This window comes from Puma concolor, chromosome B4 (genome assembly GCF_028749965.1).
Source record: "Puma concolor isolate L17-30 chromosome B4, mPumCon1.1.hap2, whole genome shotgun sequence".
NCBI classification, from domain to species: Eukaryota; Metazoa; Chordata; class Mammalia; order Carnivora; family Felidae; genus Puma; species Puma concolor.
The window spans coordinates 36,647,013-36,670,839 of NC_141673.1; the positions used below are offsets into that span (position 1 = coordinate 36,647,013).

General features: G+C 35.8%; 1 protein-coding gene across 2 annotated transcripts in view; it reads right to left on the bottom strand.

The window, feature by feature from the left end:
• Window positions 1-23,827, bottom strand: part of TMTC2 (transmembrane O-mannosyltransferase targeting cadherins 2) — a 404,595-nt gene that overhangs the window by 168,264 nt on the left and 212,504 nt on the right. For both annotated transcript variants that reach the window (XM_086712717.1, XM_025926374.2), the window contains exon 4: window positions 20,123-20,237. In XM_086712717.1, coding sequence (XP_086568843.1) covers window positions 20,123-20,237 — 115 coding nt within the window. The remainder of the gene's footprint in view (window positions 1-20,122; window positions 20,238-23,827) is intronic.

Sequence of the window (23,827 nt, forward strand, 5' to 3'; positions counted from 1 at the left end):
TGAGCCAGCACCTTATAATAAACTTATTTATTATATACATATACTATTGGTTTTGTTTATCTGGAGATCCCTGCCTAATACAACTTATAAAGAGGTTTCCTTGAGTTATTCTTATGCTGAGGATCCACTCCTCTTCATAGACATGTTCATCAGTAAATACAGGTATACCCCCACAGAGGCATAGCCATGAACAGTTAGAAGCAAAATCAATTAACCGCTAACAAATTCTTTAGCTTTAATTATTATATAATTGTATCAAGTTTCCAGGCATTTTATTTATTCCTTGCTGCAGTACAAGGAGATGCCATAACCCAATTTTGCTGACGAGGAATAAGGATCATGCAATTTGACTAAGGCAACCATGGGACCAATAAACGGGAAATTTGAATCTAAGTCTGCTTAATGCCAAAGTTCATGCTAGTAACTATTTCATGAACCTGACTGCATGGTGCAAAGGTGGCACAGAGTTAAATTTTTTAAAATGGAAACTTTTCCCTTTTCCCACTCCATTCCTACTATTCTATATATTCTATCTATATATTCTGGGATCACAGTCAAATATCTTTCAAAGATTCTCTCATCCTCCCAGAGAATTTTGTGATTTAAAACAAACAAAATTAAGAACTAAAAAGCACCTAACACAAATTAAAGCACTAACTAGCAATGATTTAACTTTAAACCTATGTACAGGTTTGCTATTTATTCTTTACTATTTACAGGAGCTATACAACATGGATGATTAATTATTATGTAATTTCTTAAAAAAGAAAAATTTATCAGTTGGATGGTATGCAATTACTGTTGGGGGAACCTGTAAGCTGGGTTACGGGCATGGGCCGTACTCCGTAAAAGTCAAAGTATGTAGACTGTTGATCCGTTCATTCATGCATTCATTGAAAATGTATCCCATAGGGCCATTAGAGAGATTTAATGACTGGTAGAAAAGAGATAATTTAAAAAGCAGTAACAAAATTGTCTGTAGGGTACTATGATATTGTGTGATATGCTATGGAAGTCCACAGCAAGAAAACTTAATTGAAACTAGTTTGTTCAGGCAGTGGAGGAAAGAAAAATGAACAATTGTGAATTCCACAGGCATCACCACACTCAAAAAAATATCAGCAAACAAAAAAAAAAAAAGAAAGAAAGAAAAGAAAGAAAGCAAGCAAGCTTCAGTGCCTGATTCCTTCTATAGATATGGTTATAATTTGGGTTAGAGATGTTCCCATGGGCACACAGTGATTTAGCACAATGTACTCACTTTAAACATAAATGTTCAACAAAGTGGGTGTTTTCTTTGTCCCTTAACAGCAGTGCTCTAACAAAAGTCTGCTGTTGAAGCAATAAATTATGAAAGGGGAAAAGGTATCATGTATCTCACAGACCAGCAGGAATAGGTGTTAGGTCATACAAGCAATTTCTAACTTAAGAACAAGCAAGATGAGTTCCAAAAATAAAAATCTGAGTTTATCTTTTTTTTTTTTTTTGCTCGGAATAGATTTTGCAACATAAAAACAACTCACAAGCTTATCCTGCAGTACTCAAAAAGTTTGAAAGAAAGCACCAGGTATAACAATGTTCCTAAAACTGCCTTTGCAGGTATACTTTTGGTGCCAAAAAGGGATATCCTTCCCCCCCAATCAGGGGTCAAAGAGAAGAAAGATCTCTTCATGGCAGTACCCATCATTTCAGGCCCCAGTATGGGAGCAGAAGGCACGCTGGTGTCTAAGGCTGGACACGGAAAAAGAACTGGCAGGGAGCCAGACAACAATGGAATGATGGAAGATTGGGACTAAAGTGCTAAATGAAGAGAAAATTGGTGAATACTTTCAGCAGCACTTGCTTCTCCTTTCTTGTCTTTTCTATTCACTCTACTCTTCTACCCTCATGCTTTATAAAGATAATGGCATTGGCCCAGAGAAATTTCTCATCTCTGAATGCTTCCCATTATATTTTTTTAAGAGCAGTACCTAGAAATTGGCCAAACTGCGTTTGTTTTTTCCTTGCTATCAGTGCTTATTGCTTTTGATTAAAGTTGCATTATCTTTTCTAAACCCAAATGTTTGGAGACTGGAGTATACATTTTGCACCCCAGATTTGTACCCACCCCTGTATCTGGTCTTTGAAGATTTAGAGAATTTTTTTAAAGATTTTTACTTCAAACAGGCAAATTTACAGAAAACACACACACGTGCACACGCACACACACACACACACACACACACACACTCATTAAAACATCAAAAGGATATTCATAAAATATAAATGGTGTTAAAAGTTAGTCTACCTTCAGAATTCAAGACAATTCAGATTATTCTCCTAACCTGTAATTTCTTTTTTTTTTTTTTTCCAACGTTTATTCATTTTTGGGACAGAGAGAGACAGAGCATGAACGGGGGAGGGGCAGAGAGAGAGGGAGACACAGAATCGGAAACAGGCTCCAGGCTCTGAGCCATCAGCCCAGAGCCCGACGCGGGGCTCGAACTCACGGACCGCGAGATCGTGACCTGGATGAAGTCGGACGCTTAACCGACTGCGCCACCCAGGCGCCCCTGTAATTTCTATTCTCTAAGAAAGTACCTGCCTGTTATTTTCTGAGTAAGATGTGATTATACTGACCAGGCTGGAATTGGTTTTCCTTTTCTAGATGACTGATGAGCATTTTCTCACACTGTTCTCATAGTCAGAACAGTAAGATGAGATCACTCCTTCCTCTTGCCTTTCAGCCACCCCCAATCTAGTCATCTCCAACATTAAGAGTCCTTAGGGACAAAGTCAATTTGGGGGCAGTATAATTAAAAGCAATAGAAGAGTAAAGCAAAAAGCGCATCCTTAGGTGCTTTTTGATTCTGCAGAGGTAAGCAGGGTCAAAGGAAGAAAGAAAAAGCGGGAAGGAAAGTTTTTTAAATAATCCATGATGCACCTATTCAAAAGAAAACCATAGACCCAAATGGTGTCGTTTAGACCAGATTCCCAAACTGGAGCTTGATACCTAATTTAATTGCAGTTTCAGCCTTCCCCAGAAATGAAGTCAATCGGAAATTTTTTAATCAGCACCAATGAGTCAGCCACACAGGCCTTCTCCATCCCCCAAAGAAAGATGAGGTAATCTATATGATAAGATCCCTTTCTTTTTTCCCCCAAAGGAAAACCACCTGGCCTAAAACAATCTTTTTCTTTTGCTAATAACCTTCTTGCCCCATCCTCCTTCTATGAAGTCTCCCTTTCATGTAGCTCCACAGAACACTCCTCTATTGGCTAGATGAGATGCTCTCCCCAATTTATCAATCTTGTAATAAAGCCAATAAGATTTTTCTTTAATTTACTCAGTTGAGAGACGCCTAGGTGGCTCAGTCAGTTGAGCATCCGACTTCAGCTCAGATCATGATCTCACAGCTCGTGAGTTCGAGACCATGTCAGGCTCTGGGCTGACAGCTCAGAGCCTGGAGCCTGCTTCGGATTCTGTCTCTCTCTCTCTCTCTCTCTCTCTCTCTGCCCCTCTCCTACTCGCTCTGTCTCTCTCTCAAAAGTAAATAAGAACATTAAAAAAATTTTTCAATAAAAAAATAAATTTTCTCAGTTGAGTTTTTTGTTATTTAATGCACCCTGCACATATGAAGTCTAAGGAAAATGTGCGTAAATCATGGGCACATTGTATAAACGTACATTCAGCAAATATTTATTGGGCTTGTACTGTGAGCTAAGTATTATGCTAGGCACTTAGGATATGTACAAAAATAATGCCTTCGTGGCTTTACATGTTAGCAATGCACAAAATAAATTCTATATTTTATTTATTTTCATCTCACTGTATGTAATTAAACAGAAAATTATATAGTTCACTACAAGGTCATAAATCTAATGTTAAAATAAAAAGGAGGGGCGCCTGGGTGGCGCAGTCGGTTAAGCGTCCGACTTCAGCCAGGTCACGATCTCGCGGTCCGTGAGTTCGAGCCCCGCGTCGGGCTCTGGGCTGATGGCTCAGAGCCTGGAGCCTGTTTCCGATTCTGTGTCTCCCTCTCTCTCTGCCCCTCCCCCGTTCATGCTCTGTCTCTCTCTGTCCCCAAAATAAATAAACGTTGAAAAAAAAATTTAAAAAAAATAAATAAATAAAAAGGAATGAAGGAAAGGGGAACTAGTGTGAGTGGTAGACAGCCTACAGTTTACATAGGCTCAGCGAGGAGGCCTCCCGCAAGTCTTTGAAACAAATAATTGAAAGAAGTGAGTGACAGGAGATAAAATTTGGCCACACAAATAATATTATTTATATGAATAAGAGAAAAATAAACAGCAGATGACAAGATACTAATTTTTAAAATTCATTAACATCTTAATATCCAGATGGCCTCAAACTTCAATTATACTTTAAGCAACTTCTGTATCATTTAGGCAAAACCACAGTTAGGTGTTGTGTAAGAGAAAAAATAAATTAAATAGAAGATAATATTACTATGTTTCCTAGTGTGTCTAGGAAATAATTCCGAAGTCATAGTAATTGGAAATCTGCAGAGGACTGACTGGAACTACACACATAACAAATTTACATCTGTTCATTTTTCTTAAGGAACACGGGGAAAAAGATACTTTTTTTTTTTTTTCATAATGCAAAACCTCACTCTGAGAAAACAAATTAATTTACCTGAAATTCTGCTGCATATCAGCCTCCACTTTTCACATGAGCATAATTTTAGGACAAACAAGACACGCAAAAAAAAAAAAAATCTTCTGGCCATTTAAACAACTTTCAATCAGTTTTAAAGTTAAACCAAACAAAAGGCATTCAAACAGGATGTGATTATGAACTTCTTTATAAACCTATTTTATGGACTAATACATGTCCTCAAATTTACCTACAGAACCCTGGATGAAAATGATTATAAAATTAAAGGCCATTTTAATGAGATTTCAGAAAAATGACTTTCATCATTTTTCCAACATGGAAAATAGTTTAACTCTCTCTACACAATTACTCTTGAATATAGATTTCTACATGGAAAAGCATGACCCACACAATGCCATTTTAAAATTACACTTGTAATAGAAAACCTGTAATACAAATGGGCATAGGAATGATTCAATCTCCTTCTTTTTCTTGCCAGACTCCAATTTCTTAAAGGATTCTGATTTCCCCCAATTTTACTTTGGATTATGGTGGGGAGGGCAAGGCTTTACAGTTTGTTCCCACAGGCAATCCTAGACACCAATACTACAACGTGTAGTTTCCATTGCTATAAAAGAAATGAGTGTGAAATAGTAAGTGGTTTGAATAAATCTATTCAAAAGCATCCGTTGAGTACCAAGGAGGTGTTGGGACTTCACTCTGCGCTAGAAACAACGACATAAATGATTTACACCCCCAGCAACCAAGGGGCTTCTCTCGTGAAGTATGGTTCTTTGGTCATTGTGTCCCTGCAATTCATAGGATAAAATTATTCTCTGGGATATCCTGTAGCTTCACGATGACAAAATGCACTACTACATTAATATATCCAAGTTTCTAGACCCATGATAGATGTCACTATTTTTTCCCCCTGTGGGGACATCAAAACCCCATACAAATACATAACTTCTTAATAGTTCATGCTCTTTGGCCCTTTTCTCCCTTCTTGCTGTACTATTCATCAGCATCAATGACATCAAACAACCCCAGTCTTCCTTCCTTCATCTTCAACACAGTTTATGGTTCCTCTTTCTCTACCAAGCTCTTCAAATACTGGTATTCCCCAAGATTTCATCCACAGTCTTTCTTTTCGTTTATCCTTATACATATCACACACACACAAGTTAAAGTTTCAACTTACATACTTACATAATTACAACTCTAAAACCTATGGGCTCTAACACAGAATTCTCTCATGAGATGTAAAAGCACATTCTAGCTCCTAGGGGATGGCTGATAGTCATCTGAAACTTACTTAGTCACAACTGAATGATTTTTCACCCCAAACATCTTATTAATTTCTCTTCCTAGTATGACTCTTCTTTTCTTGTCTTGTCTTTATTATTTTTTTCTTTTTGTCCAGGCTGAGTGAGGTCTCTCTCTGTCTTCTCATAATAATATCAGCTTATCTCTCAGAAAAGATGCTACTTTATTACTTATTTTTAAGTCCAAACTATAAGCTCCTTGACAGCAGAAACTACACACTCTGTCAGCTTATCCTCACCATTTAATACAACATCTGTCACTCTGAGGTCACTCAATATTTGTCAAATCAATTAATGAATCCTTATTTCCAACACATGAATTTGCAAATGTGCTCATGTATAAATGTGTGCAGGTAAATGTCAATGACACTTATTCTGGCGCTTTCCAGGAAGGAGGAACTTCAGCTAGAGTTTCATAACATAGGCTATCTTAGACTAATGTCTAAGAATTAATACATGAATTCATCTAATATTCCTCAGCCGAATGCTTTTATAAACTGAATGTTTCCAACCTGTGGATAGATATGCTCACCAAACTAATTTATGAATCCCAAACAAATTTAACTGGATTCTGAGCCTTCTAGTATCTGTAACAATATGGTGGAGGAAATCCCATGAAAACACTAGCACACAGGAACTTTCCTCATCCTTTTTGTGAATTTTGGTTCGATAAATAGGGCTCACTGGGACTGCACCAGGCGCTTGAACAGATGATCCAGTTTCTTCCTCAGACCACTTAGCGAAATTTACTGAGTACTACTGAATGCTGTAATATGAGTTTTCAGGTTATATACAATTTATAACTTTAACTAATAATCACATATGATGCTTTACCATAAAACCTACAAACAAAATGTTTCATTTTTTTTTTCTTTTTTTCATTGACTTGATGTGTTTTAATTATAGCTATGCCATAAAATCATTCCTGACTTCCTCTTTTACTATCCTGCAGATGTTTAGGTCTTTATATAGTAATTCTCTTGTCTTAATCTATCCTGGCATCTGATAAGACAGATGTAGCCAAAGTCCTTCATTACAGTATATCATGAACAAAATTCAAGAATGGATAGTTTAATGCTAAAATATTGTCAAGAATTTGCATACAAAAATGCATACAGGGTTGGTGAAATCACTGAGCATGGTCAATTTGCCCTTGTACCAAATAATCACTAATTTTCACTTTCAAAAATATTCTAATAAAGGCTACGATTATATTCCTAGATGATCTATTTGTCTTGCAGAAATGGTTAATATTACAGTAAGCCTACACATTAGGACTGAAATTACTAAAAGACAAATTTAAATACTGCATTCCTATTAACAAAAGCCAGTTGGTAAAGGTGCTTATATCTCAAATAGGATTTTATTTTATTTTATTTTATTTTATTTTATTTTATTTTATTTTATTTTATTTTATTATTTTTTTTTAAGACAGAGAGAGAGCAGATGTGTGGGGAGAGGGAGAGAGTGAAGATCTTAAGCAGGCTGCATGCCCATCATGGACCCTGACTCAGGACTCGATCTCACAACACTGAGATCATGACCCGAGCTGAAATCAAGAATCCAATGCTTAAGTGACAGAGCCACCCAGTGGCCCCTCTCAAGTAGAATTTTAAAATGACTCTTAATATTTTCAGCACCATGAAACATCACTGCATTTTAAACAAATCAGAATGTAAGTACACACTTGATTATTTGCTTTTTTTTTTTTTCTAATTAGCAAATGAAAATATCAGGATTTCTTTTGTTGAAATAGCAGAATTTGCAAAAAAACCAAAAGGCTCTTAAATACAGACAAGGAACAGATTGTTGCCAGAGAGGAGGTGGGTATGGTAAAATAAAGGAGCGAAATAAAGTACAGAATGGGTGAAATGAAGGAGATTAAGAGTACATTTATCTCAATCAGACAACACAAAGAAATGAAAGGCATCCAAATCAGCCAGGAGGAGGTCAAACTTTCACTCTGCACAGATGACATGATACTCTATATGGAAAACCAAAAGATTCCACCAAAACACTGCTAGAATTGATTCATGAATTCAGCAAAGTTGCAGGATATAAAATCAATGCACAGAAATCAGTTGCATTCCTACACACCAACAATGAAGCAACAGAAAGAGAAATCAAAGAATCGATCCCATTTACAATTGCACAAAAAACCATAAAATACCTATGAATAAATCTAACCAAAGAGGTGAAAAAAAATCTATACACTGAAAACTATAGAAAGCTTATGAAAGAAATTGAAGAAGACACAAAAAAATGGAAAAAGATTCCATGCTCCTGGATAGGAAGAACAAATATTGTTAAAATGTCAATACTACCCAAAGTAATCAACATATTCAGAGCAATCCTTATCAAAATAACACCAGCATTCTTCACAGAGCTAGAACATATAATCCTAAAATTTGTATGGAACCAGAAAAGACCCCGAATAGCCAAAGCGATATTGAAAAAGAAAACCAAAGCAGGAAGCATCACAATCCCAGACTTCAAGCTATACTACAAAACTGTAATCATCAAGACAGTATGGTACTGGCACAAGAACAGACACTCAGATCAATGCAACAGAATAGAGAACCCAGAAATGGACCCACAAACGTATGGCCAACTAATCTTTGACAAAGCAGAAAAGAATATCCAATGGAATAAAGACAGTCTCTTCAGCAAGTGGTGCTGGGAAAACTGGACAGCGACCTGCAGAAGAATGAACCTGGACCACTTTCTTACACCATACACAAAAATAAACTCAAAATGGATGAATGACCTCAATGTAAGACAGGAAGCCATCAAAATCCTCAAGGAGAAAGCAGGCAAAAACCTCTTTGATCTTGTCTGCAGCAACTTCTTACTCAACACATCTCCAGAGGCAAGGGAAACAAAAGCCAAAATAAACTACTGGGACCTCATCAAAATAAAAAGCTTCTGCACAGTGAAGGAAACAATCAGCAAAACTAAAAGGCAACTGACAGAATGGGAGAAGATATTTGCAAATGACATATCAGATAAAGGGTTAGTACCCAAAGTCTATAAAGAACTTATCAAACTCAACACCCAAAAAAACAAATAATCCAGTGAAGAAATGGGCAAAAGACATGAATAGACACTTCCCCAAAGAAGACATCCAGACTACCAACCAGCACATGAAAAAATGCTTAACATCACTCATAATCTGGGAAATACAAATCAAAATCACAATGAGATACCACCTTACACCTGTCAGAATGGCTAACATTAACAACTCAGGCAACAAATGTTGGCGAGGATGCGGAGAAAGAGGATCTCTTTTGCATTGTTGGTGGCAATGCAAGCTGGTGCGGCCACTCTGGAAAACGGTATGGAGGTTCCTCATAAAACTAAAAACAGAACTACTCTACGACCCAGCAATTGCACTACTAGGCATTTATCCAAGGGATACAGGTGTGCTGTTTCGAAGGGACACATGCACCCCCTTGTTTATAGCAGCAATATCAACCATAGCCAAAGTATGGAAAGAGCCCAAATGTCCATCGATGGATGAATGGATAAAGAAGATGTGGTATATATACACAATGGAGTGTTGTTACTCGACAATCAAAAAGAATGAAATCTTGCCATCTGCAACTACGTGGATGGAACTGGAGGGTATTATGCTAAGTGAAATTAGTCAGAGAAAGACAAATATCATATGACTTCACTCATATGAGGACTTTAAGAGACAAAACAGATGAATATAAGGGAAGGGAAACAAAAATAATATAATAACAGGGAGGGGGACAAAACAGAAGAGACTCATAAATATGGAGAACAAACTGAGGGTTACTGGAGAGGGTGCGGGAGGGGGGATGGGCTAAATGGGTAAGGAGCACGAAGGAATCTACTCCTGAAATCATTGTTGCACTATAGGCTAACTAATTTGGATATAAATTTTAAAAAATAAAAAAATAAAAAGTAAAATATAAAACAAAACAAAACAAAAAGAGTACACTTGATTTGAGGGGCACTGATTAATGTTCAATTGATTAATTAATGTTGAATTAATTAATGTTAATTGATTAATAGAATTGTTGAATCATTATATTGTACTCCTGAAACTAATATAACACTGTATGTTAACTATACTTGAATAATAAAAAAAAGAAGTAAACACATTTGCAGTATTAAGAAAAAAATTAAGAGAAAATCAACTTCAAATAACGGAGACCAATGTGAAAAACATATATAAAATGTTAATAAAGGGAAAATTTTAAATTGTAATAAGTGTAGCAACATATGCATCTGGAAGGGAAACTTTAAAGTGTGACAATATTAGTCCTCCTCACTTTGATATATAGTCAGTGCATAACCAGTCAAAGCCCAACTGGACTCACTCTATTTACTTATTATTTATTTAAGAGAGAGAGAGTACACACAGAGGAGGGACCAAGGGAGAGAGAATTCCAAGGAGACTCCCTGAGCTAGATGCGGGGCTAGATCTTATGATCCTGAGACCATTATCTGAGCTCAAGAGTCAGATGTTCAACCAGCTGAGCTACACAACCACCCCGCTACTCGACTTCTAATGCAATTTAACAAGGCTATGATCAAAACAGAAAATACACAAGAATAATCAAGAAGTGTTAGAATATGAAAAACAAGAATGGGACATCTGCCTCTTAAAATATGAAATTTTGTATAAGTTATAGCAAATAAAAGTTTGTTTTTGCTGTGGGTTGCCACAAGACCCGAATAAAGTCCCCAACAATGATTCTAGGTTGTCACAGGAATTTAGTCTACGTGAAAACTCCTAAGTTATTAGGGTGATATTAATATTCATTAGAAAAAAATTATGCCTTAATACAAAAATAGTATGTCCTGGGTAGACTAAGGACCCCCCCCCAAAAAAAAAAACCCACAAAAATAATTATAAATATATTTTAAAAATATACAATTGTTTGAATACTAGCCTGTGAATGGTCTTCATAGAGACATATGTATATATGTACATATGTATGTGTATATATGCATATGTGTATAAATTCAAGTTATGTACAATAAACACTATAAGAAAAGTTAAAAGACAAATAAAAACTAGGAGAAAATAATTTGCAAAACTGATTTTTGTGTATATGCATATAACTGCATGGGTGCATGTTATTTTAAACCCTGCAAAACAAGAAAAAAACGTCACTTATAAAACTAGGCAAGAAATATGAACAATTAGCTCCTCTTAAAATTACAAAGAACCAATAAAAAAATTGTTTACCTCCATCTGTAATTAGAGAGATGAAGAATGAAGCAGCATAGTTTTTAAACCATCCTATTGGATATGCCAGTAAAAACTATTCAGTGTAAACCAAAATGGAGAGGGTCGTGCACACTTTGACACATCTGCACACACACAAATTTAAAAATCAGTGGTGACACATATATGCAGGAGAAAAGTATTAAAATATGTATGCATAACTGCATGTATAAATGCACATATACATACTTGTGAAAATCTGAGGAGATATATCGTAGGGTAGGCAAAAGGGGGTTAAGAAATGCAATAATTAAGGGCGCCTGGGTGGCTCAGTCGGTTAGGCTTCCAACTCTGGTTTTTGACTCAGGTCATGGTCTCACAGTTCGTGAGTTCGGGCCCTGCATCAGGCTGCATGCTGGCAGTGGGGAGTCTGCTTGGGATTCTCTCTCTATACTTTCTCTCTGCCCCTCCCCCACTCATGTGCTCTTTCTCCATCTCTCAAAAATAAATAAATAAACTTAAAAAAAAAAAGAAATGCAATAATTAGAAACTTTTATGTTTTACTCTATTTTCTTCAGTACTATTTCAGTGTTTTACAACAAGATTATATTTGTGTATTGATTGGTGAAAATTATCAATTAAAACAAAGTATATAATAAGTGGTAGGCCTTGCTTTTTCCATGAGAACAAGTAGGTACTGGTAGTCTGTCCCACCTCATTGCAGGAATCAGTCAAGAGCCAAATGAATTGTGTATCCAGAGTCCTAGTGTCCTCAAGCCAATGGAATTTTACCAAAAATCTCTCAATTACATTTTACTTCACACATGACAAGCACTTCCAGGCACTCCTGATTGATAGTGTCTCCTGAATTCTCTATTTTAGGAGACCAGCCTGCTTACCTAGTATCCCCGGGACACCTCCCTCCATCCTTCACACACACACACCCACACACATCCATGGAACTTGGCACGAAACCCTGTCCTGAACTCTAGCCATTTGGCCAAAGCTTCCTTTCCCCTTTTTTCCACCAGTCTTCATTCTTCCCTGGGCTTCTCATACCTTGTTGGGCCATGGAGCTTAAGAATGGCTCAGCCCCATGTCAGATAGTCAATCACTTCTATTCTATAATCTCTGATTTTTCTTACCTCTCAAGGGTCCTCAAAACCTGCCCCTAAATGAACAAACGAACATCTCACTAGAAGCAGACCTGTGACAACTCTGTACCCACATTTCCCTCACTGCTATAGCCTCTTAAATTACTTCCTCCCAAAGGTTCTTTACAGTGTGAGATACATAAACCCACTTAAATTCTATGCAAAGATTTGGCTTCATCAAGAAGTCTTTTACTTGATCTGCTCCTCCATGAAAAACTATTGTCTGGTCTCTCTCAAACTGAAGCTTTCAATAGGCAGTTGTTATTGGTTGAATTATGTCTCTCCCCCCCAAAAAAAAATGTATGTTGAAGTTCTAACCTCCAACACCTCAGAATATGACCTTAGTTGGAGACAGGGACACTGCAGATGTAACTTGTTAATTTAACAAGTTTGGGTCCCCAATCCAATATGACTGGTAACCTTATTAGAGAGTGCACAGGGAGAAGGTCATGTGATGACAAACACAGAGACTAGAGTTCTGCAGATGCAAGCCAAGAAACTCCCAAGCATGCCAGCAAGCCATAAGAGAGAAGTAAGGAAGGACTCCCCTACAGGTTTCAGGGGGAAATCGTGCTGTGGATACCTTGATTTCAGACTGCTAGCCTCCAGAGCTGTGATAAAATCAATTTCTATTGTTTTTAGCTACCCAGTTTGTGGTGCTTTGTTATAGCAGCCCTAAGAAACTAATACACAATGGGACACCTGGGTGGCTCAGTCAGTTGAGCGTCTGATTTTGGCTCAGGTCATGATATCCCGGTTTGTGAGTTTGAGCCCCATGTCGGGCTCTGTGCTGACAGCTCAGAGCCTGGAGCCTGCTTCAGATTCTGTGTCTCCCTCCCTCTTTCTCTGTGCCTCCTGCACTCATGCTCTGTCTCTCTCTCTCTCTCCCTCTCTCTTTCAATAATATAATAAATGTTTAAAAATTTGTTTTAAATAAAAAAAGAAACTAATACAGAAACCAATTGAATGTCAATGTGTTTGCTTCTGAAATTGCAAGAAAATGCAACTCCAGACATCTAATTCAAGAAGGTTCCTTGTAACCTGGAATCATTTCATGATAATGATTAAAAAACACTTATACAATTCCAAGAATGTGATTATCTAATACCCATTACTAATCTTATCACATATTGATAAACGGGATCTTCCTTGCTCTGATATTGATTTCATAATTCATTTATAAAATCAACAAGTACAATTAGAACTGTGTAAGAAGAGATACAATGATCAATAAGAAATTGCCACTATTTCAAGAAACTGAATGTAAATGGAAATGACTGCTGTACTTTAATATTAAATATGGTGTTGCTATTAACTTTAGACCAATATTCTTTATATAATAGAAGTATGTCTTTATTCCTAGTTTATTATAAGTGACTATAAAATGACTATTTATAAGTTTGTTTATTACTTATGAAACACATGTTGACCAAAAACCTTCCTGGAATTTCTAGAGATGATCATAATTTTTTCCTCTTCTGAATTTTTAAATTGAAAGAGTATAATAATTGAATTGTAATATGGAACATGCCATTATAAATCTTAGAATAAACCCCACCTGATAGCAATGTTTTAATCTTTAATATGCTACTACATTCACTCTATTAATCTTAGAGTATGTCTACATTTATATTCATAAGTATAACTGGTAGTCCTGTTATTTTGTTGTTTGTTTGCTTTTGGTGTGTGGGTTTGTTTTTTGGGGGGGTTTGATGTTTGCTGTTGTTATTATTTTCATTATTCTCCTTTGTTTTTTGGTGTTAAATATAGTCAGACCTTTTGCCATCAGTTTATATAGCTTCACAAAAATAAATGAGAAGTGTAACTGGTACAAGAAATAACTTCATTGATTGAAGATTTGATAGTACACATTTGTCAAATGCCTTAACTTTGTTCCTTTGGAGAAAACTCTTTCATATGGCTTTTAAAATTTTTTAAGGTTTTTGATTCCAATTGCCTACTTCTTGGGTTAATATTGATCATTTCTATTTTCACAAAAAAGCATCCATGTCACTAATATTTTCATATATATATAACGAATGTTTTGTTATTTTAAGCTTCCATACATCTGGTTGTAGCCTCTTTCTCATTCTCTTTTATATACTTGAGGTTTTCTATTTGGTCATATACTACGCTTGCCCAAAACTGTTGATCTTTTAAAGAACATTCTCTTACACTTACTCCTTACTTCCCAATGTTTCACCATAGTCTCCTTCATTAACATTTTCTTTTTATTTCCTTAAATTATTTTATTGCTCCTCTCCTGGCTTCTCATATTAGATGATTACTTAGGTTCTTACAACATAGAATAAAACTGGCAACTAACTTATGGTGGCAAAATCTATTATCCACAGAAATGATCCCCTCTGTTATGTAAGATAATCAAGAATTGATTAAACCACATTAAATTTATTATCTGCACCCTGAAATTTAATACCTAATGAAATATTCAATGTTCTATTGAATTACTTGTTTAAATATCATTTGGAACAGACTGCTAGGGCAAATCTATAACAACAATGAAAGAACAATGAGTATTTTTCAGGCTAGAAATCAATTATATTTCAGAGACAGTGAGTAGTGCTGCTAGAAGGTTGAAAGTCGACTATACATTTATAAAATTTGACAGTATACATCATTGAGCAATGGTCTATCTGCTTTATCCCTGAAATTTATTATACATGAAAAGAGAAACCAACATCATAATACAGATCGGTTACACTGGTCTTAAAATTACTTGTGTGAAGTAATGGATTTTAATAAATATAGCAATATGAATAAAAGGCTGAATATAAGGCTATGCTTTCAATGCACCACATCTGTCACTCTTAAGAGTAGAATGCGGGTCTGGTGAAACGGGTGAAGGGGGTCAAAAGGTACAAACTTCTGCTTATAAAATATATTTGTCATGGGGATCCATTGTACAGCATGGTCACTATAGCTAATAACAATGTGTTATATATTTGAAAGTTGCAAAGAGAAATTTTCTAAGTAGAAGCTCTCATCACAAGAAAAAAAAAAAGTGTAACTATGTTTAGTGACAGCTAACTAGTCTTATTTGCTAAGTAGAAGCTCTCATCACAAGACAAAAAAAATCGTGAACATGTTTAGTGACAGCTAACTAGTCTTACTGTGGTGATTGGTTCAACACATACACATATTGAATCATGAGGTACACCTGAAACGAATGTTATATTTCAATTACATCTCAATTTTTTTAAGTAGAATTATGTACTGTTTCAAATTTCACATTATATGCTTGTTATCTGTAAGCATGGATTGAAGTGATATCAAAAACTTATAATTAATGGATTTAGGCAATTTAAAACAATTTCTGCAGTAGTTTCTTCTTGAAAGCAACTTTTAGCTCAGTTGTGCGAACTCATGATCCTTCTAACAAAATTCTACAGTAAAAGTTCAGTAAACTTAGTAACTGTCATTAAAAAACAATAATAACTGATACTCTCTATTAGATGTAATTACAGTTGTGTAGGGGTGCCTGGGTGGCTCAGTCGGTTAGGCGTCCGACTTCAGCTCAGGTCATGATCTTATGATTTGTGGGTTCGAGCCCACGTTGGGTTCTGTGCTGACAGCTCAGAGCCTGGAGCCTGCTTTGGATTCTGTGTCTCCCTGAATCTCTGCCCCTCCCCTGCTTGCGCTCTGTCTCTCTCTCTCTTAAACATTAAAAAAAATTTTTTTTAAAGACGTAATTACAAGTATTTTATTTATATATGTAAAAGTAGTTAGAATTAAGTTTTTTCTCCTAGGTTTAAAAGAAATATACTGAGGTTATTTTTTTTTTTTCCCACATCCTTGGTTTATCTCTGCCAGCTTGAGAAGAAATACTATGACTGCATGGGTATAGAGTCAGAACATCTTGAGTTCAAATACTGGCTTTTCTTTTATTTGTATAACCAACACAAATTATCTGAGTTTCATTTTCTTCATTTTGTAGGCCTCATTTGAAGACAAGCTGTTATAACATATGTAAAGAACTAAGAGTGCTTGGCACATAGAAGTAATTCAGGTAATTATTAACAGAGAAAAAAATTAAAATTATTCCATCATTTTATAAATAGGCAATTGAACTTTATACATGCACCTCTCAGATATAACTTGATATTAATGCTACAGAAAAACATCCTCAAAGTTTTAAAATCTTTTAATGCAATGTTCCCTAAACTTCAGCTATAACCACCTATCATTTGTATCATTACTTACTTGATGTTTTTCCAAATCATCTTTTCTTCCTTCTATCCCCACCTAGAACATTTAGATGAGCTAGTTATATCTTTAAACTATAAACAGAAAATAAAATTATAGGGATTAAAGATTGTCTCTGACCTCCTAGAATCATCTTGTATCTGGCCAGTGGTGGTGGACCTCACTTTGGTAATCAGTGTTCTGAAGTTACATGATAATGTATGTCTACAGATCATTTTCCTAATAAAAATTCCTAACACCATGCAGTTTTTTCAGTAGTTTCCAAAGCAGGTAGATTTATAAACATTGAAGGTGTTAAAAAGAATAAAGAAAGAAAAAGAAAGAAGAAAGAAAGAAAGAAAGAAAGAAAGAAAGAAAGAAAGAAAGAAAGAAAGGAAGAAAGAAAGAAAGAAGAAAAGAAAAAAAAGAAAAGAAAAAAAAAAATAAATCTAGGTTACTGATTAAAAGTTAAGTACAGGACCTAACAGGAGCTTACATGATTCCCAAAAGCTTCTAAAATTAATTAATAAAAATGGGCATTTCGTGCCAATGATATACTAGGTTCATTATTTCAGGCTTTGGTCATACACATCTTTAAGAGATATAACTGTAACTGAGGATATGAAATGTGATTAATAACTGCTACTACCACGAAGGAGTGATATAGGTTACGTTAACTGATAAAACTGAGCAAAGCACATTTCTTTTCTTTCAAAACTGAAACAGAACAAGAAGAAGTTTCTATATATCAGAGAAAATTACGGAATAAAAATAGCATATATACCTTAAAAGAAAAACTGTATTGTCAAATAGTCTCTAAATGGTCCATGAGAAAACTTGGCTTTTTTCCAAACTATGTAAATAAACAGAAAAAACAAAACCAAAAACAAAAGTTTGCTCGTAAGGACATATAATACCAGACACATTTATAATATTATAGGTGGTAAGATATTTATCTTGGTGCATTTTATTAATGATTGATCAAAAATCAATGGGTAGCTCAGTCAGTTAAGTGTCCTACTCGTGGTTTTGGCTCAGGTCATGATCTCACGATTTGTGAGATTAAGCCCCACATCAGGCTCTGAGCTGACATTGTGGAGCCTGATTGGGATTCTCTCTTTCCCTCTCTCTCTGCCCCTCCCCCACTTGCACTCTCTCTCAAAATAAATTTAAAAGTTTTTTTAAATAAAAAAAATAAAAATAAATCAATGAAGAATTCACTTCTTTTGAAATATAGTTATTTAGTACCAGAATTCTATCAAACACGTGGGCTTTATAATCCAATACTTTAAAATGATTGGTAACATTTCTTATGGAATTTAAGCCTCCCCATTTGACCTAACAGTTAAGTGTAGTTTAAAAAACCTGCCATGTTAATAAAAAATATTTTGGAACTATATATGGCATTTATGCTACATCTCACTTATAAATAAGGGGGGAAAAAAACGTTTTGTTAATAACCACTTTTCCAGCAAGGATTTTTCATTTGGATTTGGGAGGTCTATCCATTCTGTAATAGTTCAAATATACAGCCACAGAGGAAGTTACAAGATGCAGGTTTTAAATTACATGTAAAGGGTATTTGTCTAATTGAATAAATTTCTCTTCTCAACAAAGAGTAAGCCTAGATAGATACATTTCCTTCTTCTTTCAAGCCATGCCAGATACCGCCAGGAGGTAGGTAACCTGAAACTACTGGCTGTAGGTTCTTTAAGAAAAAGAAAGACAAGCTCAGTGAAGAGGTTCTGGTTGTTCAGTTTACTCTGTCCTCTGAAAATCTGTGGGGAATGGGCACCAGAAGAAAACTGGATCCCTTATTACAAGACAAGGGGTCCCTGTGACAAAGTTACTTTCAGATGCAAAAAAAAAAAAAAACCCAAAAAACATTGGTATACATGTATTAAACTGATAAGGTTCTTTTTTCATGAAATAAAAATACTGCTAATCACTAATAAAGTAACATCACATAATTTAGATGAGGTGGACATGGGGAAAGCCTTTGTAGACGTATCTAGGTATACTCATTCAAGTAAAAAAAAAAAAAAAAGATGGAAATACGTATTTCATGAAAAATTACAGTAATATACAGGGTGAGCAAGAAACAGTAGAAAGCAAGTATCAGGGAGAGTACAAACTGGAGAGGGTGTGCCCCATCTAAACGCATTCCAGGTAAAAACAGAAAACTGAACACTATTCACGTCAACACAAAACACATGCTGGCCTAATTTAGACCATAGGCCAGGAGGCTGAGATCCTGGTGTTAAAGTCTGGGAGTTTGAATACAAGGTAAATGTAGGAACAGGAAGTTAAACCGAGCTCACCTTGTCTACTTTTTCTTAAAAATCTAGATTTTTTTTTTTTGTTTATTTTTATGCATTTTCTATTTTTTCTGTCTGTTCACTTAGATTTAGCCAGTACAATAGATTTAGATATAACCAGAATATAAACACATATTAAAAATTAAGTTGCCAAGTTAGTTTGATACTATCAGTATTACTTCATCCATTAAAGATAAGCAGTAGACATCTTACTATGTCTGGTCCCTTCCTACAGGGACTTGGTCCTCCTCCTAACCATTCGAACCATGGAGGCCCTGCCAAAGGAGGTGTCCTACTGCCCCTGCCACTCTGCCCCATGGTTCACTCAAGAGAGGACACATGACCCCAGAAGGGTCACTCAAAGATCTCTACCAGGATTAACAGAGACACCAAGGCAACCCCTTCTGAGATTGAAAAGGGTCATGACATTATGTCTATAAAGGTGTACAAGTTGTCTTTGCAACTGACAGAGCCCCACAGGGAGAGGAATGAACCCAAAGGAAACTGGATACAGAAAATGGAGACAAATTTCTGAAAGGTAAAGCACCTGGATCTAAATGTGCCTACGTTTAATCAACTCCAGAAATTTTCAATTATAGGAATTAATAAATTCTCTTTTGTGTTTAAGCAAATTTAGACCAAGTTTCTATTACTTGCAAACAAAAACGTGTCATAAATGTAAGAGACAAAGAAGATATTTGGGTTTTGCATGTATCCATTAATATCTTACTGCATCCTCTTTCCAGGGAAAAACAGCAAATTTTTCCCCAAGGGATTTTTCTAACCTGACATAGACAGATACTCTGACTTAATTACCAGTACCTTTGCAGGGGGAGGGCTGTTAAACCACATTTTCTTATTTGACAACTCCCCAGATTTACTACACGTTCTATACATACTTTGACACAAACAATTCTTTGTTTGATAATAATGAAAATATTGATTATATGAAGTATCATACATAGCAACCTTATTTCCTGATCCCAACTAAGTGTTAATGGAACAAACTTCAAACAAACAAACAAACAAACAAAACTGAAAGCATTTAAACCAATTTTTAGGTTATATATGAAGTACCATAGTACTTCAAGAAAATTCAACCATACTACATCAATAGACACGAATATTTGGGCCAATGCATAGGCCCAAAACAAAGAAATCACAAATACTAAGCACCTACTAGTCTCACAGGCATGATTAATGAAAAGACTGTTTCAGAAAAACAGCTATCATCATTTCCATTTCCAGCAGTTAAATCAATAGTCTCTCACCACAGGTTTCAAAGATGAAGCAAACCAGAGAAAGTAATGCATACTCACAAATTATAAAGCATGTCAGCCATGTTGCTACGGTAGTACAAAGCATTTCTATAGGCGCTTTCAGCTTCAGAAATTTTGCTCTGACTCTTCAGAACATTTCCAAGGTTACCCCATGCTGCCAAGAAGAGAAAGAAGTATTCAGGCTGAGCGTCAATCCAATTATACATGACATAATATCAGGGCGTCAGGAAGTACCACAGGGAGAGAAAACCTCCATAAAGCATTCTTAAGAAGGAAAAATTTATTTCCTTTATAATCCAACATTTCATCAAACCAGGAGATTAAATACAATCGAAGTCTTAAAAAAATTAAAGTAATTATTATGTCTCAAAGCTGATATACATATGCAGTTCATCATAAGGCCAAGAACAATGTTATCTTAAGATCATCTACAAAGACTTCAGGCTCTTTCAAATTTCAGTAGGGGTCTGCATGGCCTGAAATTATTGTAAACTTACTGAACCAGAACTGTAAGAAATCATCTTAAAATAAATAAAGATTTCCATTCAAATACGATAAAACTGAAAAATGACATAAGAGAACAGCATATAAAGCAAGATAACTAAGATCAAAGCTATAAAGAGGCTTAATCATCAGAAACATGACACTTCTTAAAACAGTTAAACATATATGGTTTATTCAGATATAATGTTCTTTTATATGCTCCTTGTTAATAAATTTATTTGTAGGAAAGCCAGTGTCACAGTATTTTCACACATAATACTTTTAAAAAAATCTGTGTTTTGGGGTGCCTGGGTGGTTCAGTTGGTTAAGCGTCTGACTTCTGGTTCCGGCTCAGGTCATGATCTCACAGTTTTGTGAGTATGAGCCCCGCATCAGGCTCTGTGCTGGCAGCACGGAGCCCTGCTTGCGATTTTTTTCTCTCTCTCTCTCTGCCTCTGTCCTGCTCATGCTGTCTCTGTCTCAAAATAAAGAAGTACACTTTAAAAAAAATAAAAAATAAAAAAATATGTGTTTTCTCTTTGCTCTTTCTTTTTCACCCCAAGTAATCATGATGTTTCAACATTCAAAAGACCAAACCTACACTATTAACAACTGTCCGTACAGTCTGCAGACTTAGGACTCAAGCCTGGATGCTTCTGCTGCCTTTCTTCTTTACCGAAAGGTATTGAGTCCTCAAACCACAGTCCTTCCCAGGCAGAGGGCAGGGATGAGAAGGCTTTTGTGTATCGAGAATATACTTATTTGGATAATTACTGACTTTATCTGAAGAATGAAAGGGGTTTGGCGGTATCAATTTTTAATGAATAAAAAAGTGTAAAATCTTTCAGTAATGAAGTTGCCTGTGTGTCCTGCTAATTTAACACTGTGCCTTAATTTACTCATCTGTAAAACAGGAAAAATAATTAGTATTTCATGGGTCTTGTGATAAGGATTAAAGGTGTCAAGACACGTGGCAAACACTTAACAAATATTTGCTATTATCATTAATATTATTGTGATTGGTGCTCTTTTGCAATTTACCATGTCAAGCATTGCTTATAGAAACAATGTCAAATATAACGCATTATATGCCATTATGTTATCTACAGAGAATAATAATCTTCTATATTTGGAAAGTCATATAACTCCTTTTTCCTCTGATGGAAAGCAGAGGGAAAGCATTGCACTTACAATTACTCATCACTTAATAATGTCACATACCACACCACACCCTTGAAATGGATCGTCTCACTGAGCTCTCAACACCGACCTGTACATAAATACCCCATCTACTCTGTGAGTGAGGAAACAGACTCAGAGACACTAAAAAACTTGCAAAGTTAAAACAAAAGCATTAGAGCAGGAATTCCAATCCAAGAGTGGTGGCTTCCAAACTTTTTCCACCATTCACCTAAGATTTTCATACCACATTTCATCTTTCACTGCAAACCAACTTTCACACACTACAAATCAGACCTTGGCATTATGAATCCATGAAAAATTGAATCCTTAAGCTGAAAGATAAAACTTAGTTTTAAAATATTGTCGAATTAGTTTATAATATTGACAGTTTGTAATATTGAATTAGTTTATAAGTTTATAATATTGTCAAATTACTTTATAATATCCAATAATATAATATTGGAATAAAATTCCAATACTAAGTTCAGTAACAGGAAATATAAAGTAGCAGGAAAAGCATATAGTAAAGTAAGTTATAATTATCTTCAAACTTAATAGGTATAATGTCACATGTATTTTATATCCAGTCCTGCTTCTCCCACCATCACCATTACCAAATTAATAAAGTATGGATCTATGGAAACTTCTAATAGCCAGGTTGTTTTCAACCCACTTCACTTCTCTCAAAGTTCTGCTTTGATTGTGGCATTAGTGAATGAAAGTATATTTACATTGGAATCATTCCACAGAAATGCCTGCAAGTATTAATTTAAGCATCAGGAAAGCACCATCATAATACTATCTCATCCAACCCATACTCTTAGAACACAGACGCTGAACAAAAAACCAATAGCAAAGAACTGATTTGAATATTTTAAGGCATTTTTTTTTTTTCAGGAACTTACATCTCAATTAAATAATAAACTAACAAGTGTTTCTCTCTTTTTATTTTTTTTTATTTATTTTTTTTTCAACGTTTATTTATTTTTGGGACAGAGAGAGACAGAGCATGAACGGGGGAGGGGCAGAGAGAGAGGGAGACACAGAATCGGAAACAGGCTCCAGGCTCTGAGCCATCAGCCCAGAGCCTGACGCGGGGCTCGAACTCCCGGACCGCGAGATCGTGACCTGGCTGAAGTCGGACGCTTAACCGACTGCGCCACCCAGGCACCCCTGTTTCTCTTTTTAATAGTCAACAGACATAGAGTTATGCTCAGAATATGTTTACTGAGTTGGTCATTTATTCATTTATGTATGTATCTAATTATTAAACAAATATTTGCTAGCATCTAGTCGGTGCCCGGAACTTTATTAGGGGCTGGGTGCACAGACCCATACATACATACACGTTCTCACTCACGTGGAGCTTATGTTTGAAGTGACTTATGTGAAGAAGCTTATGTGAAGAGGAGTGGGGAAGGAGGACCACACCAGAGAATAAATGGGTTAACTTCAGATAATGCTAAGTGCTACAAACAAAATAAAACAAAGCTAGGTAGACTGAATGAGGCCAATTTATACAGATAATCTTAGACACAGGGAAATGTATGTGATATCTAAGGACTAAAAGATAAGGAGCTCAGCCTTACAAAGATTGGTGATGCCAGATAAGGGGAACAGTAAAAGCAAAGGATCCAGGGTGGCTTCCACTGGGACAGGCAGCAAAAGAGATGGTTATTTCAAAGTGAGAATACAACTCAGAATTAAAAACCACCAGCAAGGTTATCTGTGGCAAAGCCACAATGTAATACCACGTTTCTTGTTCTTTGTCCAGATGGAAGCCTCTCACATCTTTATGATTCAGTCATTGCCCTAGGTGACTGGGACAAGAAAAAGAAAATTCCCAAATCAAGCATATACTTGTATTTATTTTTTTTTTAATTTTTTTAACGTTTATTTTTGAGACAGAGAGAGACAGAGCATGAACAGGGGAGGGGCAGAGAGAGAGGGAGACACAGAATCTGAAACAGGCTCCAGGCTCTGAGCTGTAAGCACAGAGCCCGACGTGGGGCTCGAACTCACGGACCGTGAGATCATGACCTGAGCCGAAGTCGGACGCTTAACTGACCAAGCCACCCA